Source organism: Berghia stephanieae, chromosome 13, assembly GCF_034508935.2.
Source record: "Berghia stephanieae isolate SIO BIC M18660-M18661 chromosome 13, UCSD_Bste_1.3, whole genome shotgun sequence".
Lineage (NCBI taxonomy): Eukaryota > Metazoa > Mollusca > Gastropoda > Nudibranchia > Aeolidiidae > Berghia > Berghia stephanieae.
In genome coordinates this window covers 19,388,997-19,404,087 of record NC_088372.1, presented here as the reverse complement: position 1 = coordinate 19,404,087, position 15,091 = coordinate 19,388,997, and the positions used below count along the sequence as shown (strand labels likewise).

The 15,091-nt window shown below is 35.6% G+C and overlaps 1 protein-coding gene across 1 annotated transcript; it reads left to right on the top strand.

Moving 5' to 3' along the window:
• Window positions 1-8,626: 8,626 nt before the first annotated feature.
• LOC144959235 (IgGFc-binding protein-like) lies at window positions 8,627-14,024 on the top strand. Its single transcript, XM_078891776.1, has 3 exons — window positions 8,627-9,340; window positions 12,319-12,499; window positions 13,297-14,024. Exons 2-3 carry the CDS (start codon window positions 12,331-12,333, stop codon window positions 14,022-14,024), a joined length of 897 nt encoding a protein of 298 aa, XP_078747902.1. The 5' UTR covers window positions 8,627-9,340; window positions 12,319-12,330.
• The last annotated feature ends 1,067 nt before the right edge of the window (window positions 14,025-15,091 follow it).

Sequence of the window (15,091 nt, the reverse complement as noted above, 5' to 3'; positions counted from 1 at the left end):
GTCAATTTGAAATTAAGATAACAATGCTTGAATGAATAAATGGATCTAATTGTATGCTAATTGTTGATGTGATACTTGTCCAAAGTTCAGCATGTACGTGTTACAGTATGTTGCTTCATGTTACAGGAAACAACTACAGTTCCTTGAGCCTTATGACACTATAGGACCACTTATTTAAAGATGAAATACCATTCACTGTTAAAAGAGTATAACCTTATCATAGAGGTTTAACTTTCATATAAGCCCAATGTAAATCCTTACTGGCCTTTAGGATCAGGCCACTCTTTATCATTACCCCCTAAAATTGACTGAACTGATAGGGATGTGTACAAAACTTTAACAACGACCCCCCCCCCCCCACACCCACACCCACAAACATATACATACTTATTTGTGTAAATTTTCACTTTTCTTGAGCCAGGGGAGACTCGTTGACGAACGCTTTCCCCTCACTTTTCAAAATGTCTCCCCCCCCCCCACCCTAATGCCAACTTAACCTAAATTAATCTTAATCTTTAAAACCCATTATTAAATTGGACAATATGTTTTTTTTAAAAATTAGTTGCACAGTGAGGACCTTACAATAAAAATTAAATAATCTATTGGGTAAAACGGAAACATCTGACCATACTTCTTGCACTTTACAATAATACGCCGTTTTAAAATATTAAATTATGTTTGACTCACGTTTTAGATTGTAACTGTTACCCATAAAATGACAATTTAAAAAGTTATCCTTCAACTATTATGAAAAGTGTGTTCTCTCAATAAAATTGTCAAAAAAGTATTCGAATCAATCACTGCATGGAGCAGGCATGAGAGAAGCGTCAACTGTTAGTGAGAATCCGTGAGCGAAGCAAGTCCTGGCCCTAGTGACAGTGTCAGTCAGATTGGTTTAGAAGTGAAGTGGATCGATGAAAAACACATTTACAATTCTTAAATTATGCTAGTGAGACATCTAAAGTTAAAGACCGGAAAACTATTATGGGTGAACATTGAATTCTTTACTCCCTCTCAAAACAATCGATACAAATTACAATTACAAACCCAAACATTGAAATGAAAACCTGCGTTTCTTTTTATCGAGTGATCTTCCATTGGTCTCGGTGATTAGAGATTTTGATTTTTATGAACCGGAAAATGTTGCGCACAAAATAGGTTTCCTGTATGTTTTGTTATTTTATATCATATACTTACAGTGAAAACAGACAATTATGGATAAAATATAAATTTAATTAAATTTATCATTCTAGCTAAATTATTCTGAAAATCGGGTCCGAAATAGTTCTCTTGTAGGGGAGTAAGATTATGCAAAAGGTTATCCAAGAATTTTAGTGCAAAATGGGCAATTATATATCAGCAAATGGGTTTAGTGAGTGCACGATGCAGGCATATCAGTAAAACTTGGAACAGTTTTTACGTCCAAGTTAGTGGATAGGTTATCGTTTTGAGTACTAGTTAATCCGTCTTTCTTAATTGGTTTAGGGGTGTTGGTGATGAGAAAAGGACATATATTAAAAATCATTATATCATAAAAGGCGGAGTTTAGCATTAATATTAAGGATTTAAGACGTTTCAGGTTGAATATAATTTGCTTTTACTTTTAGGGGGTGGATGGAACTGTCAAAATTAATAGGAGGTGTAGTTTGAAGGAATTGTGGAAACAGTTACAATAGGGGGATACAATAGGATGTTTCTGATCAAAACGGCATTCTATTCTATTCTGCATTCTACTTCACTATGAGATACACTTTCGTAATATGCTGCAAGTTCTAACATACTACTAAGAATCTTTAGTTTACGGACATAGAAATATTCTACGATTGAAAATGGTTCCATAGGCTTAATGGAATTAACATTTGGACTGATTATACGGGTTTGGAATTTATGAAACTGATTGAACTATGACGATGCTATTTGATTTGGATTTCGGATTTATCACAACAAATAAAGCAGTATGAAATTTACTAGAAATCTGGACTTTTATTTGAATGCCTTGATATTGTCCATTCAATTATCATCACTGGCCCTTGAACTCTTTCGTCATTATTAACATCTACAACACAATGCCGTTTTATCATCAGTACACTCATGCATATATTTAATCACATTATCTCATGCTACTCATGTGTAAGCTGCTGCGTAGCTTGCCAATAACAGCATTGTATCTGTAAAAAATATAGCGTTGAATGTTGTTATGTCTCGTCCTACATGTTAGGTTTTGCTGTTGGATTGAGATCAGTTGTAAATAGCCATCAGCGCATTATTTATTTGCCATTGCGCTATATTAACCCTCCTCTTACCAGCATTTGGAAAATCGTCAAGACAATTCGTTAAGACAAAAGCAACTATTCTGGTTTCTTTTATATGTCACAAAAGTATGTCTGTTTGAGTAATAAATGTCTGTTTTTTTTGTCGGGTGGGTTTGAAGTTTCGAGGAAAATCTAGAAAATTGCTGGTAAGGAGAGAGCTAACGCGCTAGTGTATTATGCGTTAGTCATAATAGTGCCACTTGGTCATAGTCATACTGTCAATACAAGTTATTTGTAGAAAGACTTGATTTGTTTGTGTTATTGAACTCCACCCACTCAGCGGCTTTCATTCCAAAACCTAAAATATATCAATTGCTTAACGAAGTACATTACAGTTCATGTACCTCGCCGTTAGCACGCAATGGCAAAGAGCGGCAAAGTGCTGTGAATGGGATGTAGTATATCTTATATAATATTATTGTTTGACGAGGGACGATTCGAATACATCGATTCCCATGGAATCGATCAGATATATTTTCCTGGAGCTGAATAACCGGACGGGATGGGGAGGGATGATTGGGAGGGGGTAGGGGGGATGGGGGAGGGGATGTCCGTGGCCTAAAATATACATAGCCTAAGACTGCTCAAAATTGTAATAGGGAAGAGAACTGGCGTCATGCTTTCTATTCCTCGGGTTCCAAACTCCTTGAAAGTGTTATGTAACAAGTCCTTTGGAGGACTAAAATGAATAGGTTACATATTGAATCGTAAGCCGGCATAACTATGTTAGTTGCAGTATGTATAGACAGAATCTTAAGATTATTGGTCGTAAAAAAGCGAGGATAGATGATCTTTATTGACGACCAGCATTTATTTAAGCTAGAATATAAGATGCCATCACTCTGAAACTAGAAGATCAATTACACAATGTATGTATCCAGTCCTCCTGAAGAGTGGTTTTACACTTCCATTGAGATTGGAATCATTTATTCTCAACTTTACACTTTTGTTCAATTTTAGGTCTTGTGCGGCCATGTAGTCTTGTGGTATGACACTCACTTTCGGATCGGAAGGTCCTGGGTCCGAGCCTTGCTCGGCGCATTGATAAGTCCTTTAGAAGAGGCTCTTTTTTCACATTCTCTCACCGTAATCAGGTGTAAAATGAGTACCTGGCCGGTATCAGCATTGTCTATGTCGGAAAAATGTAATAATTGCCTAATAGGCGCAATGTCTTGTTCTGATGTGACTTGTTGCTGTTGGTCAGGGATCCCTTGTAAAACGCTTGAGCACGTTTAGTGGATAATGCGCTATATAAACGCTCATTTAAAAAAGTACAAGGCAAGAACCACCAAGTGAACAATGAATCTGTTGAATCGTATAACAAATGGAATCGTAATTTGTTCCATGAGCACTACAAACGATAACTCACTTTTCACGTCAAGGTATGAGTCAGAGAATGCTGTGGCATGTGTCGCTAGCTTAACTCATTCAATCCTGGAAATGTTTTCAACTTTTCAAAAATGTATTAAAAATGAGCATGTACATAGATAGTTTTATTCAACATGTATAAACTAAAAACATTAGCTTTGAAACTACGCCTATAATTTGTCTCAGAAAAATGTAATAAATAGGCATGGGGTAAACGTATCAAGGGTAAACATTGGATATAGTCGGTGTTAGGGTTGAGTGAGCTAAACGCTTGTCAAAATCAACTCACAATTAAAGACATATTATTTATCGGTCTCAAGTTCACCCAGTGTTTCCTCTGATCGTTTTGTGTATCCAGTGGCGATTAAGTAGCTCGATTCGTTAGATCAAGCAGATAATATCAGTCCTATCCAAAGGATAGTAAGCAATTTTAATCATCCATTTGATGCTGAAAAAGACTGGAATATACTCCGGCTTAACCAGTTAACGGTCGTATTTTGGAAAAAAAAACTCTTATTTAATAATTTAGAATAAAGACTCGTCCTTCAAATATCAATCAATTTAAATGACTCTCATCATGGCAAATGCTCTCAAACCTGGGACTTCGAAAAAACCCATATCAAGTCGCATCCAGATAATAAATGCGTTAAAACTCTCAAGCAATCTGTTGGGCACCTTAGAATATACAGAGTAAAGCTGAAGTTTCAGAACACTCAGGGTATTGTCCAGTGAGGATTTTCCTCTAAATAAATGACCATAAATTGCAGTTTTCTGTGAATGCTGAAATCCCGAAATAACAGATTTTGAAATATTGTTGAACAGAGAAGATAGCAACTATTTAAAACAAGGTTTTAGTATTGAATTAACATCCACAAATATTGAAAAGTTAGTTGAGCAGGCCCTAATGTTGATAACAACGAGAGATGAAGTGAGTAGAAAAGTGCCAGAAGACAATAGATAATAAAAAAAAATTCGCGGAGGCGATGGGGGCTTGAACCGCGACCTTACTGATACGACAACTACGCCTGGCAGGGGAGAGCGTGACTCTACCTTATGAGCTATCCATCACTCACGTATCTGATTGGGATGTCCCATCACACAATCGATACTGCGAATAACCTGGCATGGTCTCAGTTGATTGGAATTGCCATGGTAAGTTCGTCAAGGGATCGTTAAAAATTATTTGGTGTAAAAAGCTTTCAAGGAATGTAAAGTAATTCGAAGATGGTGTCTACGTTTTAAAATCGATCTCCGACAGGACTTAAAGGTAAGCAGCTTTTACGTGACCGTAATATTAAATATGATAACCTAAAAGGTTTGGTTAGATGTGATAATTTATTATTTTATATTTGTAATAGAAAACTCTCAAATGGACGCATCTAATGGCGTTATGCCGGGACAGATTCGATGGTGAAAATTTATTGATAGCCAGAAAAAGTTAATTGCCATTGAACGCCTTCTATATCACGACAGGTAAACATATTTGAATTTTTCTAGAACTAAATATAGGAAAATTCGGGTAGACCCATTCAATTGTATAAAATAGTCCATCATGAGGTTGGCTTGGATACTTCTGATAGTTAAAAAATCTATTCGTGTACAAAAATCACCAGTGGATAACTTGTACTTATTTGTAAGTCGGGTAACCCATGTTCCATGTTGTAATGGAAATACTCTCAAACAACTCAAAAGGTTGTCCATTACAACAATGTTAAATCAAGCCCATAGTGCGTTTGGTTATCACACACACACACACACACACACACACACATATATATATATATATATATATATATATATATATATATATATTTAGTTTCCAAATATGTTCGCTGAGTTTTGTGGACGTTTTTTTGTTAGTGTTTCTAAATGTTGAGGTGTGGAGGTTGTATCTTGTTTTGAGATTATGCGACCAAGAGCGAACGAAAACATCAAAAACAAATCTGCAAAATATTCCAAAACAACAATTTGAAAATCACGATAGAAGCAAACAAAAAAAAAACAGTTGACTTCCTCGACATCACATTCGACAGAAAATCCAATTTATTCCAACCGTTCAGAAAACCAAACAACACCATTAGCTACATTTAAAAAACAGCAATAACCCCCGTTCCATCATTGAAAACGTACCGAAAAGCATAGCACTGAAGGTGAGCAAAGTTTTGGAAAACAGAGAGATATTCAACGTCGCAGCCACCCCCCTACAAAGAAGCACTCACAAATAGCGGATACAACACAAAGTTTGAATACACAGACGCCCCCCTCTCATGTAAACCTCAACACACAAGTGATGAACGCAAAACAAGAAAACGACATATTACTTGGTTCAGCCCACATTTCGACAAAAACGTCAGCACAAACATTGGACAGCAGACCCTGAAGTTAATTGATACACACTTTCCAAAAAACTACAAGCTACATAAAATTATCAACATGAATACAATAAAAATATGCTACTCGTGTATGCGCAACATAGAACAAATAATTTCAACCCACAAAAAAAATATTAATGAACCACCAACAAGAGCAAAACCTACAGAAAATGCAACTGCAAAAATAAGGAACATTGCCCGCTAAACAAACAATGTTTAGAATGAAGTCTAATATACCAAGCCACAGTCACCGAAACTAAAACAAACAAGCAAGAAAAATATGTAGGACTAACGGAAAATAATTTCAAAACAAGATACAACCTCCACACCTCAACCTTTAGAAACACTAACAAAAAAACATTTACAAAACTCAGCGAACATATTTGTGAAATTAAAAGCTAGACAACAGCATTTCATGGAAAATTATATCTAAAGCAACAGGATACACACCATCATCAAAACAATGTAGCTTATGCCTGGAAGAAAAATATACTATAATCAAACACCCTCACGAAACCACACTCAACACAAAAAAAAAAAATGAGATGTACAATAGCTGCCCACATAGACGAAAACATCTACAAATCAAATACAAACCTACGGAATCACTGCAACAAGCAACAACACACAACAAACTAAACTCATGTAACACACAGTCCAGACGATGGCTGGGAGGTCTGAAACATCGATGTAGACTGACTCCAACATCGTGCTAAATAATACAATAATAATACGCTCCATTGTTACATTTCGAGCACTATTCGTACCATATATGTATCCAACACGATTCAATATATATATATATATATATATATATATATATATAATATATAGAGAGAGAGAGAGAGAGAGAGAGAGAGAGAGACAGACAGACAGACAGACAGACAGACAGACAGACAGACAGACGGACAGAGAGAAAGTTGGAGAACCAGAGAGGAAGGGTGCGTTTCCAAGTTATATTTAAAATACAGGAGAGAGGTAAAACAAAAGAAATCAAGAAACAAAGAAAAAACAAAACTAAATTATCAAAAAAAAAAAAAGAAAAAAAAAGGTAAACTTATCTTTAAAAATATCCCATATCTACTAACGGAGCTATGGGTACCCGCTGAATTATTGATACGAGCTCTAAATTCACATCCTGTTACTGCACTCAGGTATAAATGAGTTCATGGGCGTTAATACCGTTGTCTTCGTCTAAAAATGTAAAAGGCCCTCATAGGCTATGAATACATTAAAAGGATAATGAATTTGTTTTTTTGTATGTGTCTAAAAATGTAATAGCACCTAACAGGCGTCATGTCTCGTCTTACATGTCAAATGTGTATTGCTTTTGTCTTGGGCATATTTTAAAGGGTTATGAAAACATTAAAAGGATAATGGTTTGTTTTTTTAAAGGTTTTTCATTCAGGAGTTATGTTCAGATTGGTCATGATATGTTTAATACATGTCTGTATTTCTGATAAAATTTACAGAGACTTCAGAACGTCACAATTTTGCATTTACCATTTTGAATTCAAGAAAATGATTTGTCCGGCCTGGAGGCGCCAAATTTCTGTGGCATGTTTCATTGAGCTCTCTATACACATGACTATGATAGGTTAGTGTACATAAGAATTCTGTTGTTGTTGATGCTCCTAATGATGATGATTATGATGATGTAAATGGTGATAAAGAGATGCTGCTGCAGCTGATGATGATGCTGCTTATGATGATGATGATGATGATGATGATGATGATGATGATGATGATGAGGAAGAGAATGATGATGATGATGATGATAATGATGATGATGATGATGATGATTATGATGATGATGATGATGATGATGATGATGATGATGATGATGATGATGATGATGATGATGATGATGATGATGATAATGATGATGATGGTGATTTATTATTTTAAAAATAACATCAATAAAACAATGATTATGATAATAATATAAAGCAATATAATATCATACCATATCATATTCTATGAAAGATGGGTCACATGGAATTTGGAAGTTTAATCTCTTAGGTGATTCTCAGTGGCTGCAATGAGAAGAGTCATTCAAAATATTATTGACGATGTGTATCGCCAAAGGAATTTTCTTCACACTCTCCTTCATCATCATCATCATCATCATCATCATCATCATCATCATCATCATCATCATCATCATCACCATCATCATCATCATCATCATCGTCTTCTTCTTCTTCTTCTTCTTCTCTCTTCTCTCTCTCTCTCATCATCATCATCATCTCATCTCATCATCTCATATCATCATCTCATCATCATCTTTCTTCTTCTCTTCTTCTTCTTCTTCTTCTTCTTCTTCTTCTTCTTCTTCTTCTTCTTCTTCTTCTTTTTCTTCTTCTTCTTCGTCTTCTTTTCTTCTTCCTCGTCCTCGTTCTGAATAACGAAATGAAGTATCAAATTTTACAGAATTGGACATCTATCATTCTGTTTAATTTTCATGTAATCATTCTTAATTGCGATTGAATAGAAACAGTCCAAAGTTAATCATGGCGCTGAGTATATTTTTCTGGAATTACAAAAAATGACTAGAAACATATTCTTCAAATACCGAAGTCCCAGGTTTGAGAGTTTTTGACAATAGTCACACCATAGTCACACAGTTTAGTCGATCGATATTTGAAGAACACATTTTCTGGCCACATTTTCAAAAACGTGTATTATTTCCTAGAGGAATGGCAGTTTAGGAATAGATTATCCACGACTCCAACAATCCAAACACAATGAAGAATCAATTTTCTCAGCTCATTCCTGCATCATATTAATTCCATCATGCTATTTGAAAAGATTTTTCTTCATAGATGAATAAATGCACTCTGAACCAAAGAGATATATGCCATAACTTTAAAACCTTTAAGAAGTTTACCTTTATAAAGTATGTTTCACGAAAAACGAAAACTAAAACAAACAAACAAAAAAAGCAAAAAAAAAAACAAACAAAACAAACCCCGAAAAGCCAAACAAACAAAATAAAAAAAAACGAACCCAAAATGCAAACAAAACCCCCAAAAAACAAAATTTAAAAAGACCCAGAAAAAAACAAAAAACAAAATAACAACAACAAAAAACCACATACATACACAAAGATAAATCCCAGCACAAAACCAAACGAACGAATAATCTCACAATCTTATATTTTCAGGGGTATCTGCAAACCCAGGCAAAGAATTTCTGGTATTGTTTCCGCAGTCAAGATACAAGCCCGATGCCAGGGATATTCTGGTAGCCTTGTATAATGCCAATGACGTCACAGAGGATACAAGTGTATGTTTGAATGTTATCCTGGTCATTGTTGTAATGCGTGATTTAAGGTGGTGATTTAATTTTATTTAATATAAAAATGGTGATAATCCACTGATCACTCGAGCGTTTTCCATAGGCTCTCAGCTTGTACACCCGGTCTGGCCGTCTCTCTGGTCTTTAATGATGTGTGCTGGGCTGATACTGATGTCAGGCTGGAATTCCTCTTCATATTCTAGTAGATGAAGGAATTGAAATCTGGTTTGATATCATAAATATATATATGGCGTCAGATTTCTCCGTGTTAATCTTTCTTGGCGTGTCTGTAGGAACTGTGTGCTCTCAAACAGTGGTACATTTTGATAAATACCATACGTATACACTATATTTACTATAGTAGTGAAGTCCTATTCTTCTGATGATGATAATATTTGCTTAAAGGCTAGTCTAAAGTCAGACCTAGTAAGCAGGTTCAAATGGTACAAACGGCTAAACATGCCAAATAATATTATAGTAAAATAGTCTACTCCGTAAGGGTTATAAGCATTGACTTATTAATATTTTAAGTAAAGTAAACAATGTTAACGCCCATTTGTAGTGATTTATTTCAATCGCCTCAACTTTCCAGGCCTCAACTTTCCCAGGATAGTAAATAAATCAATACATAATCTAAATACATACCATCGCAGCCTCGGATTTGTGAGTCGTTATGGCCCTAGGCACAATTAAAAAAGGCCATGCTACGATGTTATTGCTAGGGAGTTGACACCGAATTTTCACCTAGGTGCGAGCAATGTGTTAGATCGTCAATGGTAACGGGGCAAAATAACCGACCTATTAGGAATTCACCGGATTACCGACGCTACTGTTATGACACCCAGAACACGATTGGTATACAGAAAACAACCAATAATAAACCAGGCAAGCCTAAATCCTGGAATATTGTTGGCTCCTTATGATTCTCCAACTCCCGAGAGAAATGCATATAAACTATGACAGTGGAGAAAAACGCTCTCTCCCATTTCATCTACTTAGAGCTCACTGCTTATAGGGAAGCCAAAAGTTCTGTACTAACGAGAAACATGTGCGAATGAGGGTCAGTAATAGACTTACATTGTGTTACCATTAATTAATGTCAATTAAACTAGTATGTGTAGGATTGATAATTTATAGTTTGTTTATAAGTAGACACAACCAAAAATAATAGAAATCAATAACTCATGTTATTAACAGTAATTGAAAACTCGTGTAATTATAAAAATATTCATTCTCTATCTTTATACATATATATATATATATATATATTTTTTTTTTCTATCTGTATATAATATTGTATACACAATATGTATGCCTTCCAAATGAATGAATTACCTTGAACTACATTTACCAATGTGCTATCGCAAATACACGATAGTTTTATTTAGTATTTATATGCATTGATTATTACGTTCTCAAGATACATATCTTTCCCCATCCAACTAACTCGATGCGTCCCGTTAATTGAATTCTGATTAGCACATGTAAATAGTGTTGATGCCAAGGGTATTAATTGAAATCCCTCACGACCCCGCTATTCATAGGATTATTAAAAATGTTGCAACCTATTTAAGGATTTGCTCCGGTAATTTCATAGATCGGTTATTAACGAAAACTGCATCGGTTATTAACCACATCTGCATCGGGGGTACGGAATAAACCTGCATCCTGCGACGGACCAACCAGAACAGCCAACATGCATCATGTCACCGATTAACCAGTGGGAACTTGGCTACCTATGATACAGAGTGAAATCTGGCAAGCTTCAGCTGAAACTACTGAACCAGAACGACTCATGTTCGATATAACGGAATAACCTTCGCGCCGCCCAGAAGCCTCGAACTTTAAGCCCACTCAATAACAAAATGAATAGTTTGTGATATGGGATGAAGTTTAATTACCTTCTGAACCTACCTATTCCTATATAATGTGACAATACTCTACCACTACTCTACTACATATTTCTTTAAACCTAAACCATTCTCTTACTATCAGTCAAGTGTCAGGATCTTTACCCGACTATAAAAGGGAAAAATAAAAGCGACACCAGACACTAGTCCATGAGGAAACTATCTAACTCTCATCTCTCTACTCCTACTTGCCACCCTTCTACATAGACGTGACACCATATAGCATGCATTAAACAAATGGTAGTTACGCCGGCCTCGTGAACTTTAAAAGACTGTGCTAGTCTAGATAAAACAAAGGTCTTGTAGTGTAGGATCAAATTGCATTATACAAGTCATAATGATACCATTCATATCAAAGTTCAACATACAATATTAGGGTATAAGAAGAGTAGGCAGTTAAGTTGTTGATACATAGTTGTAGATACGAAATAATTTAAAAGAATTAAATCACTGTTTTCACTCACCCCTTTTTGAATCGTACACCACTAATAGAATAAAAGGACAAGTCCGTTCCTGGGAAGATTATTTTTTAAGTTTATGATTCAGTTCAAGATAAGTGATTAAATATAGTTCAAATGAACCTCTGCTGTATCCACAGACGTCTATGTTACTAAGCGAGTGTGTGGAGCGGTGGTTGGCGTGTCTCCAGATGTTAACACTTAAACAATGTCCAATTGTCCGGTGCTAGACGAACGTGGGCGACACGGGTGGATTATGGGTTTTTCTCATATATAGGTGTGAAATATCATATTCGACAGGGGAGATAATTTCGTTGACCACCATTTTAACAGATGGCTGCAGCCATTGTAAGGTATAGAAAATATCATATCGTCATAATCACCATCATCATCATCATCATCATCATCATCATCATCATCATCATCATCATCATCATCTTCATCATCATCATCATCATCATCATCATCATCTTCATCATCATCATCATCATCATCATCATCATCATCATCATCATCATCATCACCATCATCATCATCAATAGCACTTTCTTTCACATTTAATAGAAGAAGATAATAGAAATTACCGTTTATTCAATAGGTAAGTCTCTACATGAAAGACCCGGATCAGACAATGGTGGCCACCCTCAGCCGAAGTAAACCTGGTGTCGAATTGGTACCCCCGACAGACCACGTTTTCCCTAAGGGTAACGTAAGGGGCCACAAATATGTCATTAGACTAGCGGCTTCCAATCTAGTGACAGTCACTGTACGGACAGGAGGTAAGTCTTCAGAGGATAATACCGATAATAATAACGATAAAAATGATACTAACAATAATGATGATGATGATGATAATAATAATAATAATAATAATAATAATAATAATAATAATAATAATAATAATAATAATAATAATAATAATAATAATAATAATAATAATAATAATAATAATAATAATAATAATAATAATAAAGATAAAGGTGAATGATGGTATGTAGTTGGAGAGTCGTTGATTCACCATTTCTGTTTTACTACGTCAGCTCGACTGTTCAAAAATGTTTAAAAAATGAAAAAAAAAAATGGAATTGTATTCATACATACAATGCTAAATCAGCCGTCCTTCAAACTCTATATTAGCCAAAAAATTAAGCTAAAACATTCTGTAATTGTTGAATAATATTTTTTATTCAACAGATTCAAAGCATTATTTAACGATTCCGATTTTGGTAAGAAATGATATGGCTTTTCCAATATTAGGGGTAGGATGATATCGCTTTAGGTCTTTATTAATTGCTTCATGGTTTTGATACAATTTCAAATCATTACAAATAACTGTGTTTATTAGAACTATTGATAAATTTGCTAACACCAGATCTTCAAGCAATTCATAATGATAACCATTATTACCACGACCACTTCCCCTAACTCAGCCTCCACCACCACCACCACCATCACCACTAAAATCATCATCATCATCATCATCATCATCATCATCATCATCATCATCATCATCATCATCATCATCGTCATCATCATCAGCACCAATATACTCACCAAATCATCATCTCTTTTACAGGCGATTCTAATAAGGACACATATCTCGCCCTTCCAGTATCCGACCTTGGAAAGAAGTACCTGGCCTTGAGCATGTCCATGGATAGTAAACACTATGCCGCTAACTTCATTGTTATTGCAGCCGATTCTCAACCCACTAATGTCAAATTACATTTGCCGATGGCCTATTTAAACGCAATTGAATTTCGCTATGAAACCATTTCATATTTAAGCAATGGCATCATCGAAATCCACCTGGAGTCTTACGAAGCCATTCAGTTTCAGATCGGAATGGACTTAACAGGAGCTCTGATTGAATCGGACTTCATTGTGGCCGTTTACTCTGGAGCAAATCGTACGGCATACCCACAAATGCTGACCTTATCACACGTTATTGAGCAAATACCACCGACTGACATGGCTGGGAAACAGTTCGCTGCTTTCCCTACATGCGCTCTGGATAACGAATCCGAATTCAAGTACCGAGTGGTATCGATACACCAAAGTACCGTTGTCCAAGTCCACATCGGTGACGATATGACGTCATATTTTTTACCTCGAGCTGGATTTGTGCTAAATTTAGATTTTAGCTTGACAGAAACTTTGAACTACGTTGAATCATCGAAAGCTATTTATGTATACTATATAAGTAAGAGTGCTATTGACACAACGCCCTACAAAAAATTTGGTGACGTGTTTACTCTGATAATTCCTCCATTAGACGTGGAAATGCCTTCATCCTACTTGTAAGTTTCTGAGAAAATATATGACCAACCACCTACAAAACAGTGTTATATAGAGATGAACCAGATGCTAAAAAAAATAAAATGATAGTAAAAATAAAAACAAACCCAACAACCATCAGAACTGTGAAATTTTATTTTCTAGCACTTTTAGAAACTAAAGTCATTTTCACTAACGAAACATTTAGACTTCACCCAAGTGTCGTATATCCGGACATGAACTCAATTTTCATCATCTTAATCATCCCGAGTAACACAGTTTTGAGGCGGTGAGTCACATATATCATATTCTAGACAATTCTGAAATAATATGTCTATTGTATTCTATCAAGTAAAATATTCATCAGTTCTGTCCACACAAAACTATTGTAACTTACACGTAAAACAAAGTGTGACCCTGTCACTTAGACGAACTAATATCGTCATCATCCAAGTTGGCAGTCTATGATAAATACTTTGATTGGTTATACAACAAAATCAGTCACCATGGAGCCTATCGACAAGTAATTCAGAAAATGAGTGGAGCAGGAACTTATGTTGATAATACGTGAGTAGAAAAATGTTAGAAGACAATAGAGAATAAAAATTTCACGTACTCCAGTGGCCTGGCCGTGAGAGTGACGCAATGCAGTCGACTCTATCCACCACTCCAAGAAAGGGATTTCAAACATAGTGTCTATCCTGAGTTCCTCTCCCGAGTTTTTGAAGTCATGGGTTCAAGACACACAAATCGGTGAAGTTTGTTTACAAGCCATATTGACAAGGTACGCTCCGTTTAAATCCCAGATGATTGGAACGTAACAAGCTCATCCGAATGAAACCACTGTAAATAATACACAACCCTATCCTTCGTAAACCCAAAAATTTGTTATAAAAGAAGAGGAAAATCACGGAAATATTTTATTGGTGAGCTGTAATCAATAGCTCAACCACTGAAATTATTTATTCCATTGATCACTTCCAACAACAACTTCCTTTTTTGCTTTCGTTTGCTGATCGTCGTCTTCTTTTGTGACGTAATATTTTGGTCAGTAGCAGGCCTTAAGTTTACGAAGGCCCTACGTTGTTGACTTG